The sequence below is a fragment of the Sorex araneus genome, chromosome 1, assembly GCF_027595985.1.
Source record: "Sorex araneus isolate mSorAra2 chromosome 1, mSorAra2.pri, whole genome shotgun sequence".
Taxonomy (NCBI): domain Eukaryota; kingdom Metazoa; phylum Chordata; class Mammalia; order Eulipotyphla; family Soricidae; genus Sorex; species Sorex araneus.
In genome coordinates, this window is record NC_073302.1 from 397,086,772 (window position 1) to 397,100,572 (window position 13,801).

Sequence of the window (13,801 nt, forward strand, 5' to 3'; positions counted from 1 at the left end):
CAATATGATATAAATAAGCTAATGCTTATACTATGGCAAATAATAATAGTTTGCAATTTACATATCATGTAACCCAATCTAAAAAGCTAATATTTTTACCTGAGTAGTTATCATTTTCCCTTTATGTCCAATAAAAGCAATAAAGTACTTTAGTGTTGCCAGTATGATATTTGGTAAAGGAAATGAAAATGAAAGGCAATTTAAAAAATGTGGCGTTCTTGCTAAAACTGTTCCTTTGTACATACAAATGAAGAAAACGTGTAGTTGTGCGGTGGGAGATCAATGAAGTTTCATTGACTGTGGTGTTGACTCTTCCCCACACCATGCAGCAAAGCCTTCCAATCACCGGCCTGCAGAAAGCTCCGCATCCACAGGCTCCTCTGGCTGCAGTTTTGGCAGTGGATATAGTGTGGACGCTGAAGGAAGCAACAGCACTGCAGGGGAGACTAATCTATTTCCTATTCCAAGGATGTAAGTGCGTCTTGCTTTTTCTTTTTTTCTTCACAAGTTATGGGCATCATGAGTAAGCTTCTAACGTTTAGCAGGATGCAACTAAATCATTACCCAGTTCTGAGTCATTGTCCCTGAACCACTTCAAGTGCTTACGACAGAGTGTTCATGAAAGATGAATTCAGTTCATTCTAAGGATGAATGCTGAGCCCTACGAGGACTACTCCATCACTACAAAATGTAGTTTATATTAACAACTGCTGGAATCATAATGTGATCAGACCTCAATCAAGTTTAATGGTACTAGCACATTGATGCTTTGCCTAATGACCAAACAGAAACATGGTATTTTTGAGACATTAGACATTAATTTACTGAGTGAAGATATCTTATTTATTTATTTATTTATTTATTTATTTTTTGCTTTTTGGGTCACACCTGGCGATGCACAGGGGTTACTCCTGGCTCTGCACTCAGGAATTACTCCTGGCGGTGCTCAGGGGACCATATGGGATGCTGGGAATCGAACCCGGGTCGGCCGCGTGCAAGGCAAACGCCCTACCCGCTGTGCTATTGCTCCAGCCCCAAGATATCTTATTTAAAAGTTCAAATCCTATGAAATGAATAATACACTCAGCTAATCATATAGAATTTCTCCACTGTAAATTTCACTGCACTTAGAATGGGAGGTTTTGAAGTGAAATGTTTCCAGGGTTTCTTGAACAAATATTAAGTAATCCATAGGTCCCTGGGTCTGGAGTGATAGCACAGCAGGTAGGGTGTTTGCCTTGCACGTGGCCGACCTGGGTTCAATTTCTCCATTCCTCTCGGAGAGCCCAGCAAGCTACCAAGAGTATCCTGCCTGCACGGCAGAGACTGGCAAGCTACCCATGGCATATTCACTATGCCAAAAACAGTAACAACAAGTCTCACAATGGAAACGTTACTGGTGCCCGCCCGAGCAAAATCGATGAACAATGGGACGACAGTGCTACAGTGCTATAGGTCCCTGAGTAAGTGCTCTTGGAGTAAATCCCTAAGAAAATCATTTTGCAAATTTAATGCAAAAATTAAAGAAGATTTTGTTTTGAAAGTGCTGTAATGGATTTATTCGTGTTGGTAGCAAAATTTAGCAGTATCCAGGATAAATATACAGGTTATATCGATTCCAAAATCAAAATTTAAACTTCCCCAACTTCCTTTCTCTTCACCACTAGATTTATGCAGTTTGAGAAACACTCCTTGGCCTAGCAACTCCAGGATCCAGGCCAGAGTGAACCCAGCTTGAGGCTGTTGTTTTTTTTTTTGTAAGACTAGTGATTTTTAAATGACATCAACATTCTTAAATGTTTGAAAAAATAAAACCAGAAGAATGTTTTGTGATACATGAAAATTATATGAAGTGAACATTTCAGTGTCCTTAACTCCTTAATAGAACTAAGCCCTAAAATGATAGATTTGAGTATTAGCAACAGATATAAATTAAATTGCTATCTGGTCCTTAAATAGAATCTCTATACCTCTAGTGCAGATATTCGCTATGGGGTATCTTTTGCTCCACTGCTGGATGAAGACTTCTTTGGAATTAGAACTTCTATCTTTCTTTCTTTAAAAGTAAAGGCTTTTTATAAATGTTTCCTTGTGATCTCATGAATAGTTTTAATATTTAGTAGGTTACTTCACAAATTCAAAATAATCAAATAATGAAAAATGGACTTGTACAGTAGAAATTGATTATTTTCCATTATATTTTATACCTATTATATGGATTATTGGTTTGCTATTAGAGACAACTTACAAATTATATAGTTATTTGTATAGTTTTTATTGAAAATTATTCCTGAAAAGAGCCTTTGTTTTTTACCTCTAATAATACAGCTTGATGAAGAATTTCAGCAAATTTATTACATTATTTTCTGTTAACTGTGAATTCCACATGTTACAATTAATTCCTTACAACTAATCCACACCTTTCAAAAATAATTTATTTTAGTCGTGTAGGAATTAAACTAAAGCTTTTTATATGCAAAGCATGTATTCTATTACTGAACTACATTCCTGGTTCTTAAAATAGAAATACTGAGTAATGTAACAAATACCTTAGGGTAGATTACTTTATTTCCCTCATCAGAATGTGTGGAAGTGAAGGGAGATTTTGTTTATTTTTATGTACATACAGCATTCTAATTTTATTTTTTCCATGTAAAACAAAGTGTTTAAAAATGCATTGGAAACTATTTTTCCATATAAGCACAAATGAAATTAAATTTTAAAAATTATTACAGGGTATATGTAAAAACGTATTGGACAATTTAAATGTTCAAGACCTTTTCATTTTTTAGCAAACATAAATTGTAAGTTGTGCAGTCAGAATGCTCTAAAATGAAGATTTTTTTAATTAAAAAATTGTGTATTTACACAGTTACGTTTATATTGTACTTCATTTTGCTTCACAGTGCTGCTAAGATTTTCTGTATTATCTTAGAAATGCAGTTAATACATATTTTGGCTTCGTATCTAATGCTAATATCAATTTTCATTAGAATCAAAGTCTGCAGCTCAGTAATACCATTAAGACACAAAATCTGGGACTCAAAATCAAATAAAACTGATCCAAATTGTATACTTCAACAGTTTTTTTTAAGTCACATTAATTTGGGGCCAGAATAGTAGTACAGCAGGTAGCGCTCTTGCCTTATACATGGCTAACAAGGATTGAATTCCTGGTCCCCTGAACTCTCCAGGAGTGATCCCAGCGTAATCCCTGAACACTGCTGGCTGTGGCCCAAATCCACCCCCCTCAAAAAACAATCACATAAATTTTGTATATGTCTGACATAGTATAAGCTTATCGTTTTTACAATCTCGTCTGGTAAGATACTTTTAAAATTCAGTTTACCTGGGTAACAATATATGGACTTTTCTATCTGTGTTTACTACTAAAGAAAAATAATTTCTCCTAAGTTAAGCTTTTTCTCTCTTGAAAGTAGGATTCAGAGCAATTACTTATATTTCAAGTTAAAAATAACTTGAAATAAACTCCTTGTCTTGAATCTCATTAAAGAAGTTGAGTTTTGAAACTCATTGGACAAAAGTTTTGTGCATTCCTAAGCAAATCTTTTTTGTATAGATTCAAATATAAGCCATACAACATATGTTTACATATATAGTATTCACATAAGATATATGTAAGTACAGATGTTAATGTATATGTAAAGTCAGAGTCTGTATTAAAAAGCCTTAATACATAAGCAGATATATTCATAATTTTTACAATTTTTGCATGTACTTTGTCTTTACATAATTGCATTGTAAAAATTTCTCTGAAGATTTTTTTTAAAACCTAAGAAAAATTTTACTTTCACCTAGAATTTTGATAATGAAATAGTGTAATGATTTTCAGGAGACTTTATGAACTTGCATGTGTTCACTTTTCATTATATGAAAAACCATTTTAGTAGACTGATAAAACAATCTGGATAGCAGTTCTCAAGTAAGATCTGACTGGATTCTAACTATATAAACATAGTTAACTTTTTTAGCACATACAGAAAACCAAATATTTTTTGAGAGCAAAAATTGTTAGTAAAATCTATGTTAAAATTATTTTCTAGAAAGTACAATATCAAGATGTTCTTTTGTTCAAATCTCACCCTTTATAACACATAAAGTTTTATTCTCTCCTTTCAGAATGTCTATTATATGTATATATAAAGATAACTCTAAAATCCTTTGTATGCCACGTAGCTTTTCTTCAGCCTGAAAAAAATAAGATATGGCCTATAATCTTTTTACTGTTGTCTTATAAGAATTCAGAACTCACTGTGCTCAAATTACCATGAATTTTTCATCTATTTGGTCCTCAAAAATATTTGAGAGAATTTAAAAGTTGAGTAGCAGACTTTGACTGAATTCTAAAACTGTCATATGTATACCTAAACAAAATATTTTATATTTTATTGGATATTATATTTCATAAAATCAAATACTTGATATATTTTTCCATGTGATTTTTTTCACAAACAAATGGTACCTAACTTTACTCTTCTTATATTACAAAATAAGAAATAGTCTTCAGAGTAAGTATATTTTCCATAGATGACATTGAGTATAGATAGCAAAGCCTGAAACTTGGGAAGATCAAGCATAATCACTTCAAAAGCCAGTTTCTGCTGACAGTGAAAACACAGGAAGGATCCTAAAGGAGGTCATAAAGTGAAATAAAAATAATCTATATTATTACAAAATGATGGTCATAAGTTATTTAATTCAAAAATTTCCTCCTTGCTGAATAATTTACAGCAAGTCATCATAACAAAGTGTCTCTATATATGCTCTTTCTGAGTTAAAAATAGAGAAAACTGTCCTCCAATTTAAAATAAATTTGAGCTACAGTACAGGGAGTAGGGTACTTTCTTTGCACATAGCAGACCAGGGTTCAATCTTCAGTTTCCCATATGGTCCCCCAAGCACCACCAGGAGTAATTCTTGAGTGCAGAGCCAGGAATATCTCCTGAGCACTGATAAGTGAGGCCCCAAAACCAAAAAAATAAAAAAAATTAAAAATTAAACTAAAGTTGAAAATTGTTTGATGGACTGATCTTTGATAAATGAATAAAAGTGCTAAAAGTATTAAGTTGAAATATTTGAAATACATAGAAATAATAAACAAGTTTCCACTTTAAAATGATCTAAATGAGAGCAATTTGTTGTGTTTATCTTTGCCATTCAAAAATATAGTGTTCCTGAATACATAATGTCATTCTATTTTTACAATGTTGGCTTTCTCATTTGCTCTTAAAAATATAAATGAATATGTAATAACCTTGCGTTTTCTTTTTAAACAGAGGGAAGATGGGGCAGAATGGGCTAGAGCCTGTGAAGCAGCCAGGAGTAGGCCTAGGACTGACTGACACTGAAGGTAAATTAAAATTGGCAATGCTGCATTTTAGTTGACTCTACATGTCATGGCATAGGTTTGTTTTTCTTTCAGCCTTACTGTATATTACTCAGTACTGATTGCAAACCATTAAGAAATAGTCATCCAGTCTATTATCCATTGAACTATCAATTTCATTGCACAATTATTTAATTTATAAAAAGTCAGAATGAAGAGTGAGAGCCACAGAAAAGAGACTCGAATACTTTTCAGGAGAAATAAATATCCTCTTGAGATTAAAGAAAATGTATTTAAGATATACTTCTGATATATCTATATTATGAGACTTCATTTATTTCCATAAAAATCCTTAAATATGGAAGTGAGAAGAAATGAATGGTGTACAGTTTTACTAAAAATAAAAAAAATCACTGAGCTAAATATTCTAAATCAACTCTTACTTTTATGTTTAGTCCCAAATCAATCATCTAAATTCCTTGGAATTTATATTTAGATAATTTGTGTTTGTCAGGAATTTTGTCCAATCAAAAAATAGATATCTCTATGGATATTTAAAATAGAGGAAATGTATGGCTGACATTGCAAACTGTAGAAGAAATCATGGAAGGGCATGAGAAACTGAGCTGGAGACAGGTTGCAGAATGAAGTGCCTGTCCCTGTCGAGTGGTAGGTATTGATGGGTAAAACCTCCAGGATAAGCCCATATTTTCTGTTAGTGTGAGACAAGGAAGAAGAGGCAAAGGAGATACCAAAGACATATTTTGAGAAAGGCAAGGATCTGAGAAGCACCCTTGTTTCTTTCCTCTTCCCATTCTCCAGTCTGCCAGTGAGTCATCAAATACAGCTGGAAGCCAATGGATTAGAGAGACAGAGAGAAAAGCAAAAGTGGACAGAAAGCAGTTACTCCAGGAGTATCTCCTGAGCACGGGCAAGTGTGGGCTCAAAACAAAACAACAAAAGGAGAATAAATAAATAAATTACCAAGCTAAATACATTCATCAACTTTTATTTACAAGTAGGGTGCTTGCCTTGCAAATGGTAGGCCCACCATCCCATATGGTCTGCCATCCCATATGGCCTCTCGTGCACTGCCAAGAGTAACTCTTGAGTGCAGAGCCATAGTATCAGCTATATCCCCTGAAGGAGTATCCCCTGAGCAGAGCAGGTTATGGCCCGTAAAGCAATCAGTCGATCAACCAATCAATAAAGCACTTACTCCAAGAGCAAAGGGAAGCCCAGAAATGACTCTGGAGTGGTAAATCCAATGCAGTCTCTGTCTATAGATCCCATATATGCATCAAAGGTCATATGACCAGAACAGAATTCATCTACTTCCTATTTTGCTTTCTTCATCAACACTTATAAAATCTACATCTTTGAATACTATTAGATTATTTTCCTAAAACCTGTGAGTTCACAAAATAATGTGTGGGTGTTGCTGCTATGACACGTGTGCATTCGGTGACCTCCCATATGCCCCAGTCTCCCCCACCCCCCACCGCAGAGAGACAGAAAAACTGGGTGGGGGAAGGAGGGGACACACCGTAGCCTGATGGTAAAAATGGCCCTTTTAATGCAGAGCTGCTAGAACATCTGAAGTGGGGTTGAGGTAAGGATATAGATGTGATTGATCATTTACACAGATAAGACATCTGAAAATTTACAAAGATTTTCTACATAGATAAAACAAAGAAGATTCCCTTTTGGGAAGATTAAAGCAAGGAGACACTCTGCCTCCCGTTGCTTTCATCTTTCCCTCTAGTTGTATAAGTTATCAATACTTGTAGTTGTTTGGATAAACAGTTAGAAAGGAAGACCCCAACACTTAGTTCCCTGGGTTCTGAGAGCAAGCAGAGCTTTTACCGTAAATCCCAGACTAACTCCTCAGACAAGTTCTGTTTGTCCTTCGGGCCTATCTCTTAAGTCATAATAGCTTGCATCAAGACCATACATTTATGCTTTCTAGACTGTCCCACTTTTATGCCGGGGTAGCTTTGCTGCTCACCCCGGGTCCATCCCAGTCCCATGGCAGGATCTGCTCTTTGGGGTGTTAGAGACTATAGCAACGGAAGCCTGAGTCAAGTAATTATGAACAAGTAATTATGCCCAGGAGTAGGTATTTTTCAGAGTCAATCAAGTCCCAAATATTAGGAGCATAGCATTAATGGTCTTTCTATGTTTCACCAAAGAACATTGCTTTATAGTAAAATATAAAAAGGCTCTAGGGCAAATAGAAAAGCAGGTACCAGTACACAGCATTTCAAATATAAAGCACAGAATTACCAGAAAGTTTTGGCTCATAAGTAATCAAGACTGACTTCGGAAACTGTGACGATGAGAGGTAAAATACAAAGGAAATGTTAAAGATAAATTTTAATTAAATTAGGGATGCTAGCAAGAGTATGACAAGCTTCTCTATGAGGAAGAAAAGGGGCAATTCAATGATAAAGCCTAAAACACTTAGGGATAATATCTAACAAAACTTATAGTCTTACTATTCAGCATTGCCAAGTTTGAAAATTAAAAAGCACAAAGAATTTAACAAGACAACTTGAAAAATAAAGTTAGTTAAGGGGCTGGACCGACAGAACAGCGGGTAGGGCATTTGCATTGCATGTGGCCGAAGTGGGTTCGATTCCCAGCATCCCATATGGTCCCCTGAGCACCACCAGGGGTAATTCCTGAGTGCAGAGCCAGGAGTGACCCCTGTGCATCGCCGGGTGTGACCCTTCCCCCCAAAAAAAGGGAAAAAAAGAGTAAACTTAGTTAAAAAAAGAAGCCCCAAAATACCCAAACCCAAATCTATACTTATATACAGCATAATTTTCATGTTTTGTCACTATTCTTTAATTTAAATCTACCTATTTTTTAATTTTGCTACCTGTCTCTTCTGTAAAGTAGAACAACTCTCAGATTGATTGATTTTATTGATTGGCATTTCAGCACTTAGCACAAAACCTTGCCATAGGTTACTTCAAGAATATTTGTCAAGTGAATTAACAAACACTGTATCCATATAGAAAAGTGGTGATCACCGATTTTCACATAAACCTAGAATTTGGGTATATAGAAAGCTATCCATATGTGTAGTTTATTCAAAGCCCAAGTTATTAATTTTCTCCTTTTAATCTCAAAAACTATAAATAAAATTGTTTTAGTATATGTGTCAACAGCTGTCAGTGAACAGAAATTATCCATCCTAATGTAGCTGTCTTAATTTTTGTCCCCCACAAAATATGCTTCTTTTCCAAGACCAGACACTACTTTATACTTTAAGTTTATGAGTCAATATACTTAACTGACCCTTATAGGCAGTTAATCCAAAATTAGTTATTGAGCAGAGGGACGGGGGTTGAAGATAGAAACAAGATGGAATATGTAATGTAATATGAGTCACTTATAGTCATGTGCCCTTTAGTGGCAGTAATTTATACAGATTATATTCAACTCAACTTCTGATACTCTGACAAGAAGCAACTTTATAATTTTCATATGTATGTGAAGTTCAGCATGAATTAATTTGTAGAGATATATAATAGTTTGATAGTGGTTTTGGAAAGACAACAATAAATAACAATCCTTTCAAAAATTTAAATTAAAAAGATTCTATTGGCAGAATATTAAGTATTTGTCTATTTAAAAAAATTTAATTCATTTTTTCCCTTTTTTTGGCTTTTTGGGTCATGACTAGCAATGCACAGGGGTTACTCCTGGCTCTGTACTCAGGAATCACTCCTGGCAGTGCTCAGGGGACAATATGGATTGCTGGGGATCAAACCCAGGTCAGCTGTGTGCAAGGCAAAAATACTCTAGCCACTGTACTATCGCTTAAGTCCCAGAAAAGTATTTGTCTTAAGTAGACAAGAAAAAAGACATTAAATTGCAAGATTTTATTTAGTCCACGTAAGATAGGATATCAACTTTTATTGTTACTTAGGGATGTGATATATATTTTGTTAGTTTTGAGTGATCCAGAAAGTTGTCTTCACTTTTTAAACTATCAGTCAATATCAACACCCATTCCATGGAAGAAAATAAAGAGTTCATTCATATTGGCATAAGGCATTACATCTAGTTTTCTAACTATTTTTTCCTTTTAATTTTGTACTAGAGGAGCATTAAAAGTATCTTTGTAGGAAACTTGCAATGTGCTACTTCACATCGAGTCTTTCATATATTCATTTAAGCACTTTGTCCTATAAACATTTTGGTCTACTTTAAGGAAATTGATCTCTACAGAAACTTTGACAACTTGTACAGAATATTTTAAATATAAATTATATCCTAAGTTTGAATCACCTCTAGACAGTTTGTTTTCACAAAATCTTAATTATTAATTTATAGTGTGCAGTATAAAAAGCAATATTTTATGATATTGAAATTTGTGTTTAGGATGTTTTTCTGTATCACTGTATCACTGTCATCCTGTTGATCAATAATTTGCTCGTGTGGGTCCAGTAACGTCTCCATTTATCTTACACCTGAGATTTTAGCAGCCTCTCTTTACTCGTCCTTCCCAATGGTGCCGCATTAGAGGTTCTTCAGAGTCAGGGGAATGAGACTCATCACTGTTACTGTATGTGGCATATAAATACCCTTTTATTTTATTTATAAAGCAGATTTACTTTTTTATTTTTTAAATAAATTATTTTCCACTTAGTCATTTCTCTAATATGTTCTATCTTCTCCAGAGCAATAATTCATAAATTTTAATTTTGCATGAGATTAGTTTATTGAATCAGAATGTGGTATCAATAAAACAAGTTTGGGAGGGTTCTGACCTTAGGGGTAGAAGAAAATTATACTGTACTCTTGTGTATTGTCCTAAATAATGAGAGGCTGAACTTCCACTATTAGATAAGTACTCAATAGAAAATACAAATAAATACTATTCATAGCATTTGATTAACATTCTTTAATTGTGACCATCATTAAATTTAAGGCATACATAATGGGATCAGAGAGATAGAGCAGGAATGGCACTTACCTTGTATGCAGCTGATCTGGCACCTCAGCACTCCAAAGAGTACCCTAAACACTGCTTAATTCCTGAGCATAAAGCCAGAGATAAGGCCTGAAAATCACGAGGTGTAGCCCAAATCACACCCAATATTCTAAAAAAGGTGTATATAATGGGAATCCATTTGTATTCTATCCAAAAGAGTGATATAAGTCAAGATTGATTAATATCATTCACTAGGTAGGATAGCAAATACCACATATTTTCATTTGTGTTTTTATTTCATTTGTTCTGGGGGTCATACTCAGTTGTTCTCAGAGCTTACTTCCAGTTCTGTGCTTAAGGATTACAAATTCTGTGTCTGAGGGGGACCACATGGTGTGCTGTGATTGAACACAGGTCAACTGCATGCAAGGCAAGTGCTCTATTCATTACACTGTCTCTCTTGCCCAGACTACTTCTCTCAGAGCTTTAAATTAGTGGTCTGCAACTACCAGTTCATGGACCAGTGCCAGTCAGCAAAATAAAGCTTAAAAATTGCTAGTTTCCCACCTTGGTTAGAATGGCCTGTCCGTGGACTTGTATGTAAGAGAGATGCTTGTCCACACCTTGTAAAAAGGTGGATGAAAGCTAATTTAGATCATACCAATTAGATGTTTAACATGTTCCAATTGTATTCATAGGTATTTTTCAACTTCTATTGAAACCTTTTAATGATTTTTTTATTTTATTAATTCACCATGAGATATAGTTACAAGCTTTTGTGTTTGGGTTACAATCACACAATGATCAAACACCCAAACCTCCACCAGTGCACATTCCCCCCGACCAATATCCCACATATATCCCCATCTTTCCCACCCTCCCTCTGCCTCCATGGCAGACAATATTCCCCATATTCCCTCTCTACTTTGGGGCATTATGGTCTGCAATGCAGATACTGAGAGGTTATCATGTTTGGTCCATTATCTACTTTCGGCACACAACTCCCATTTCAACCGATTCCTCCAACCATCATTTTCTTAGTGATCCCTTCTCTATTCCAGCTCCCTTCTCCCTGTCCCCTCATGAGGCAGGCTTCCAAATGTGGAGTAATCTTCCTGACCCTTACATCTACTGTCCTTGGGTGTCGGTCTTGTATCATGTTATTTTATATTCCACAAATGAGTTCAGTCCTGCTGTATCTGTTAATGATATTCTTAAGATAGATCATCTAACCCATTTTACCCACCCATTTTCCCACCCTATTTTTTTTTTAGTTTGGTATATTTATTACTGGATTTTGGTTTTGTTTTTTGTCACTGAACATTCAGGTATTACATATAGTAACCGACTTGACCCATTTACTTTCCTAAATGAGGTTCTCACAAGCTTTAGCAGATGTTAGAATCATAACTTTGTGTAGGACTAAATTTGCTTGATTGCACGCATTTAAGGAACAAATATTCTAATAAATTATTCATTTTCTTTTGTATCATTAGGAGCCTAAATTTAATACCCAATTTCTGTTTTCACTGGTCCATAACAAATAAGCTTCTACCATTATAAAAACATGACAAACTTTAATGCAGATATTTTCTAATAATTTAGTATGTAAAACAAAGCACCTACAGTGCTCAGCTAAGGAGATAGGAGCAGAGGGACGGAAGGGTGTGAAGAATAGAAAGAATAAGAATTGGTTCATTATAATCCTGGAGAATTAGTTTATTATAATCCTGGAGGGCTGGAGCAATAGCACAACGGGTAGGGCATGACTTGCATGCAGATAACCCGAGTTCAATTACTCTGTCCCTCTCGGAGAGCCCTGCAAGATACCTAGAGTATCTCGGCTGCATGGCAGAGCCTGTCAAGCTACCCGTGGCGTATTCGATATGCCAAAAACAGTAACAACAAGTCTCACTTGTAGACATTACTGGCGCCTGCTCAAGCAAATTGATGAACAACAAGATGATGGTGACAGTGATTGTGATACAGTGATAATCCTGGAAGGAATTTTAAATTTTGTTTTGAAAAAGCTTAACTTTTATGTAAAAATAGTGAAAAATTATATATGACCATGAAATTTCACTTTAACTAGCAATCTATAATGCAAATCTTCTCATATAAGATTAATGTTCTAACAAATTATTTATTAGATAATATCATTAACAGGTATAGAAAGACTGCACTCATTTGTGGAATATAAAATACATAGCACAAGACCGACACCCAAGGACAGTAGATGTAAGGGTCTGGAATATTGATCCATCCTTGGAAGCCTGCCTCATGAGTGGGTGGGGAGAAAGCAGCTGGAATAGAGAAGGGTTCACTAAGAAAATGATGGTTGGAGGAATCGGTTGGGATGGGAGTTGTGTGCCGAAAGTAGATAAAGGACCAAACATGATGACCTCTCAGTATCTGCATTGCAAAGCAAATGCCAATAATTAATATGTGATAGATCTATCTATTGTATTATAAATAGTTCTATCAGTGATTGACACTATTCTGTTCTGAGTAACAAACACTTTATGTGATGTCCATGAAACTGGTATTGAGGGCTAGAAAAACAGTTCAGAGATTATGGTGGCACTTCCCTTACATGGGATCAGCCAATCCCAGTCTGATCCCCAGCAGGACATGATTTCCAGAGTGTGAAGCACCAATTGGAAGCAATCCTTGAGAGAGAGCAGGAAGTAGCAACTGAACACTACTGGTGTGACCCAAAAAAAACATTAGTAAATAGTTGAAAAAAAGAACAGGTGTTGAACAGAAACTACTTCCTACAGTAAACAAAACAATACAAAAAATCTAGGCCTCAGGTTTAGAATCCTCTATCTTGTTACTTGTTTTGAGAAACACAAGACTTAAAAGAAATTACTTCTTCCATTTTGTTTAAAATAGTAAAAAATGGAAGGAATACAAACTCTTAGGGGATGGTTTCCTCCCTCAGAGTTTGTATGTTGAAATATCCAAACACTCTATTTCAAAAGTACTGATTCAACTTCCTATTTTCTGTTATGTATAAAAATTATCTTTCAAAGAGAAAAATGTAAGGTCTGTAGAAGACCATCAATTAGAAATAACTGTTATTCAGGCATACAGTGAATCACTCAGCAAAGTTACTGAGCACTCAGTTCTAGGGATGTGCTGTAGAATATGTGCCAGTTCTAGCTCTCAAGAGCACCTGGTGGACTTCCCACAGCTCTGGCTAAATACTTTCCTGTTTGAAGAGATTCTCAATACTTCAAGCCTGATTTCCAGCCACTTTAGGGAATTTTTCAAATTAAATTGAAAGAAAATATTTTTCTCTCCTTTGTTTCACTTTGCCTTTTATGACAACATTTTCTAGTGCTCTTCATTTTACAAAGGTCAAATCGACATTCAAGGAATTAATTTTTAAATACAAACTTACTTTAACTTAAATTCAGTTTTTAAAAATTGATAATAGGCTTCCTCTCCAAAACCTTAGTCTCCCTTGAATATGTATCTTGCTTTCTGGTCTGTCTTTTTGC

General features: G+C 35.1%; 1 protein-coding gene across 5 annotated transcripts in view; it reads left to right on the forward strand.

The window, feature by feature from the left end:
* The window catches only part of PCLO (piccolo presynaptic cytomatrix protein), a 365,554-nt gene that overhangs the window by 313,444 nt on the left and 38,309 nt on the right, over positions 1 to 13,801 (forward strand). For all 5 annotated transcript variants that reach the window (XR_008628418.1, XM_055124435.1, XM_055124440.1 and 2 more), the window contains exons 21-22: positions 330 to 471; positions 5,298 to 5,371. Coding sequence is in view for 4 of the 5 variants with exons in the window: in XM_055124435.1 (XP_054980410.1) it covers positions 330 to 471; positions 5,298 to 5,371 (216 nt within the window). In the remaining variant the exon portion in view is untranslated. The remainder of the gene's footprint in view (positions 1 to 329; positions 472 to 5,297; positions 5,372 to 13,801) is intronic.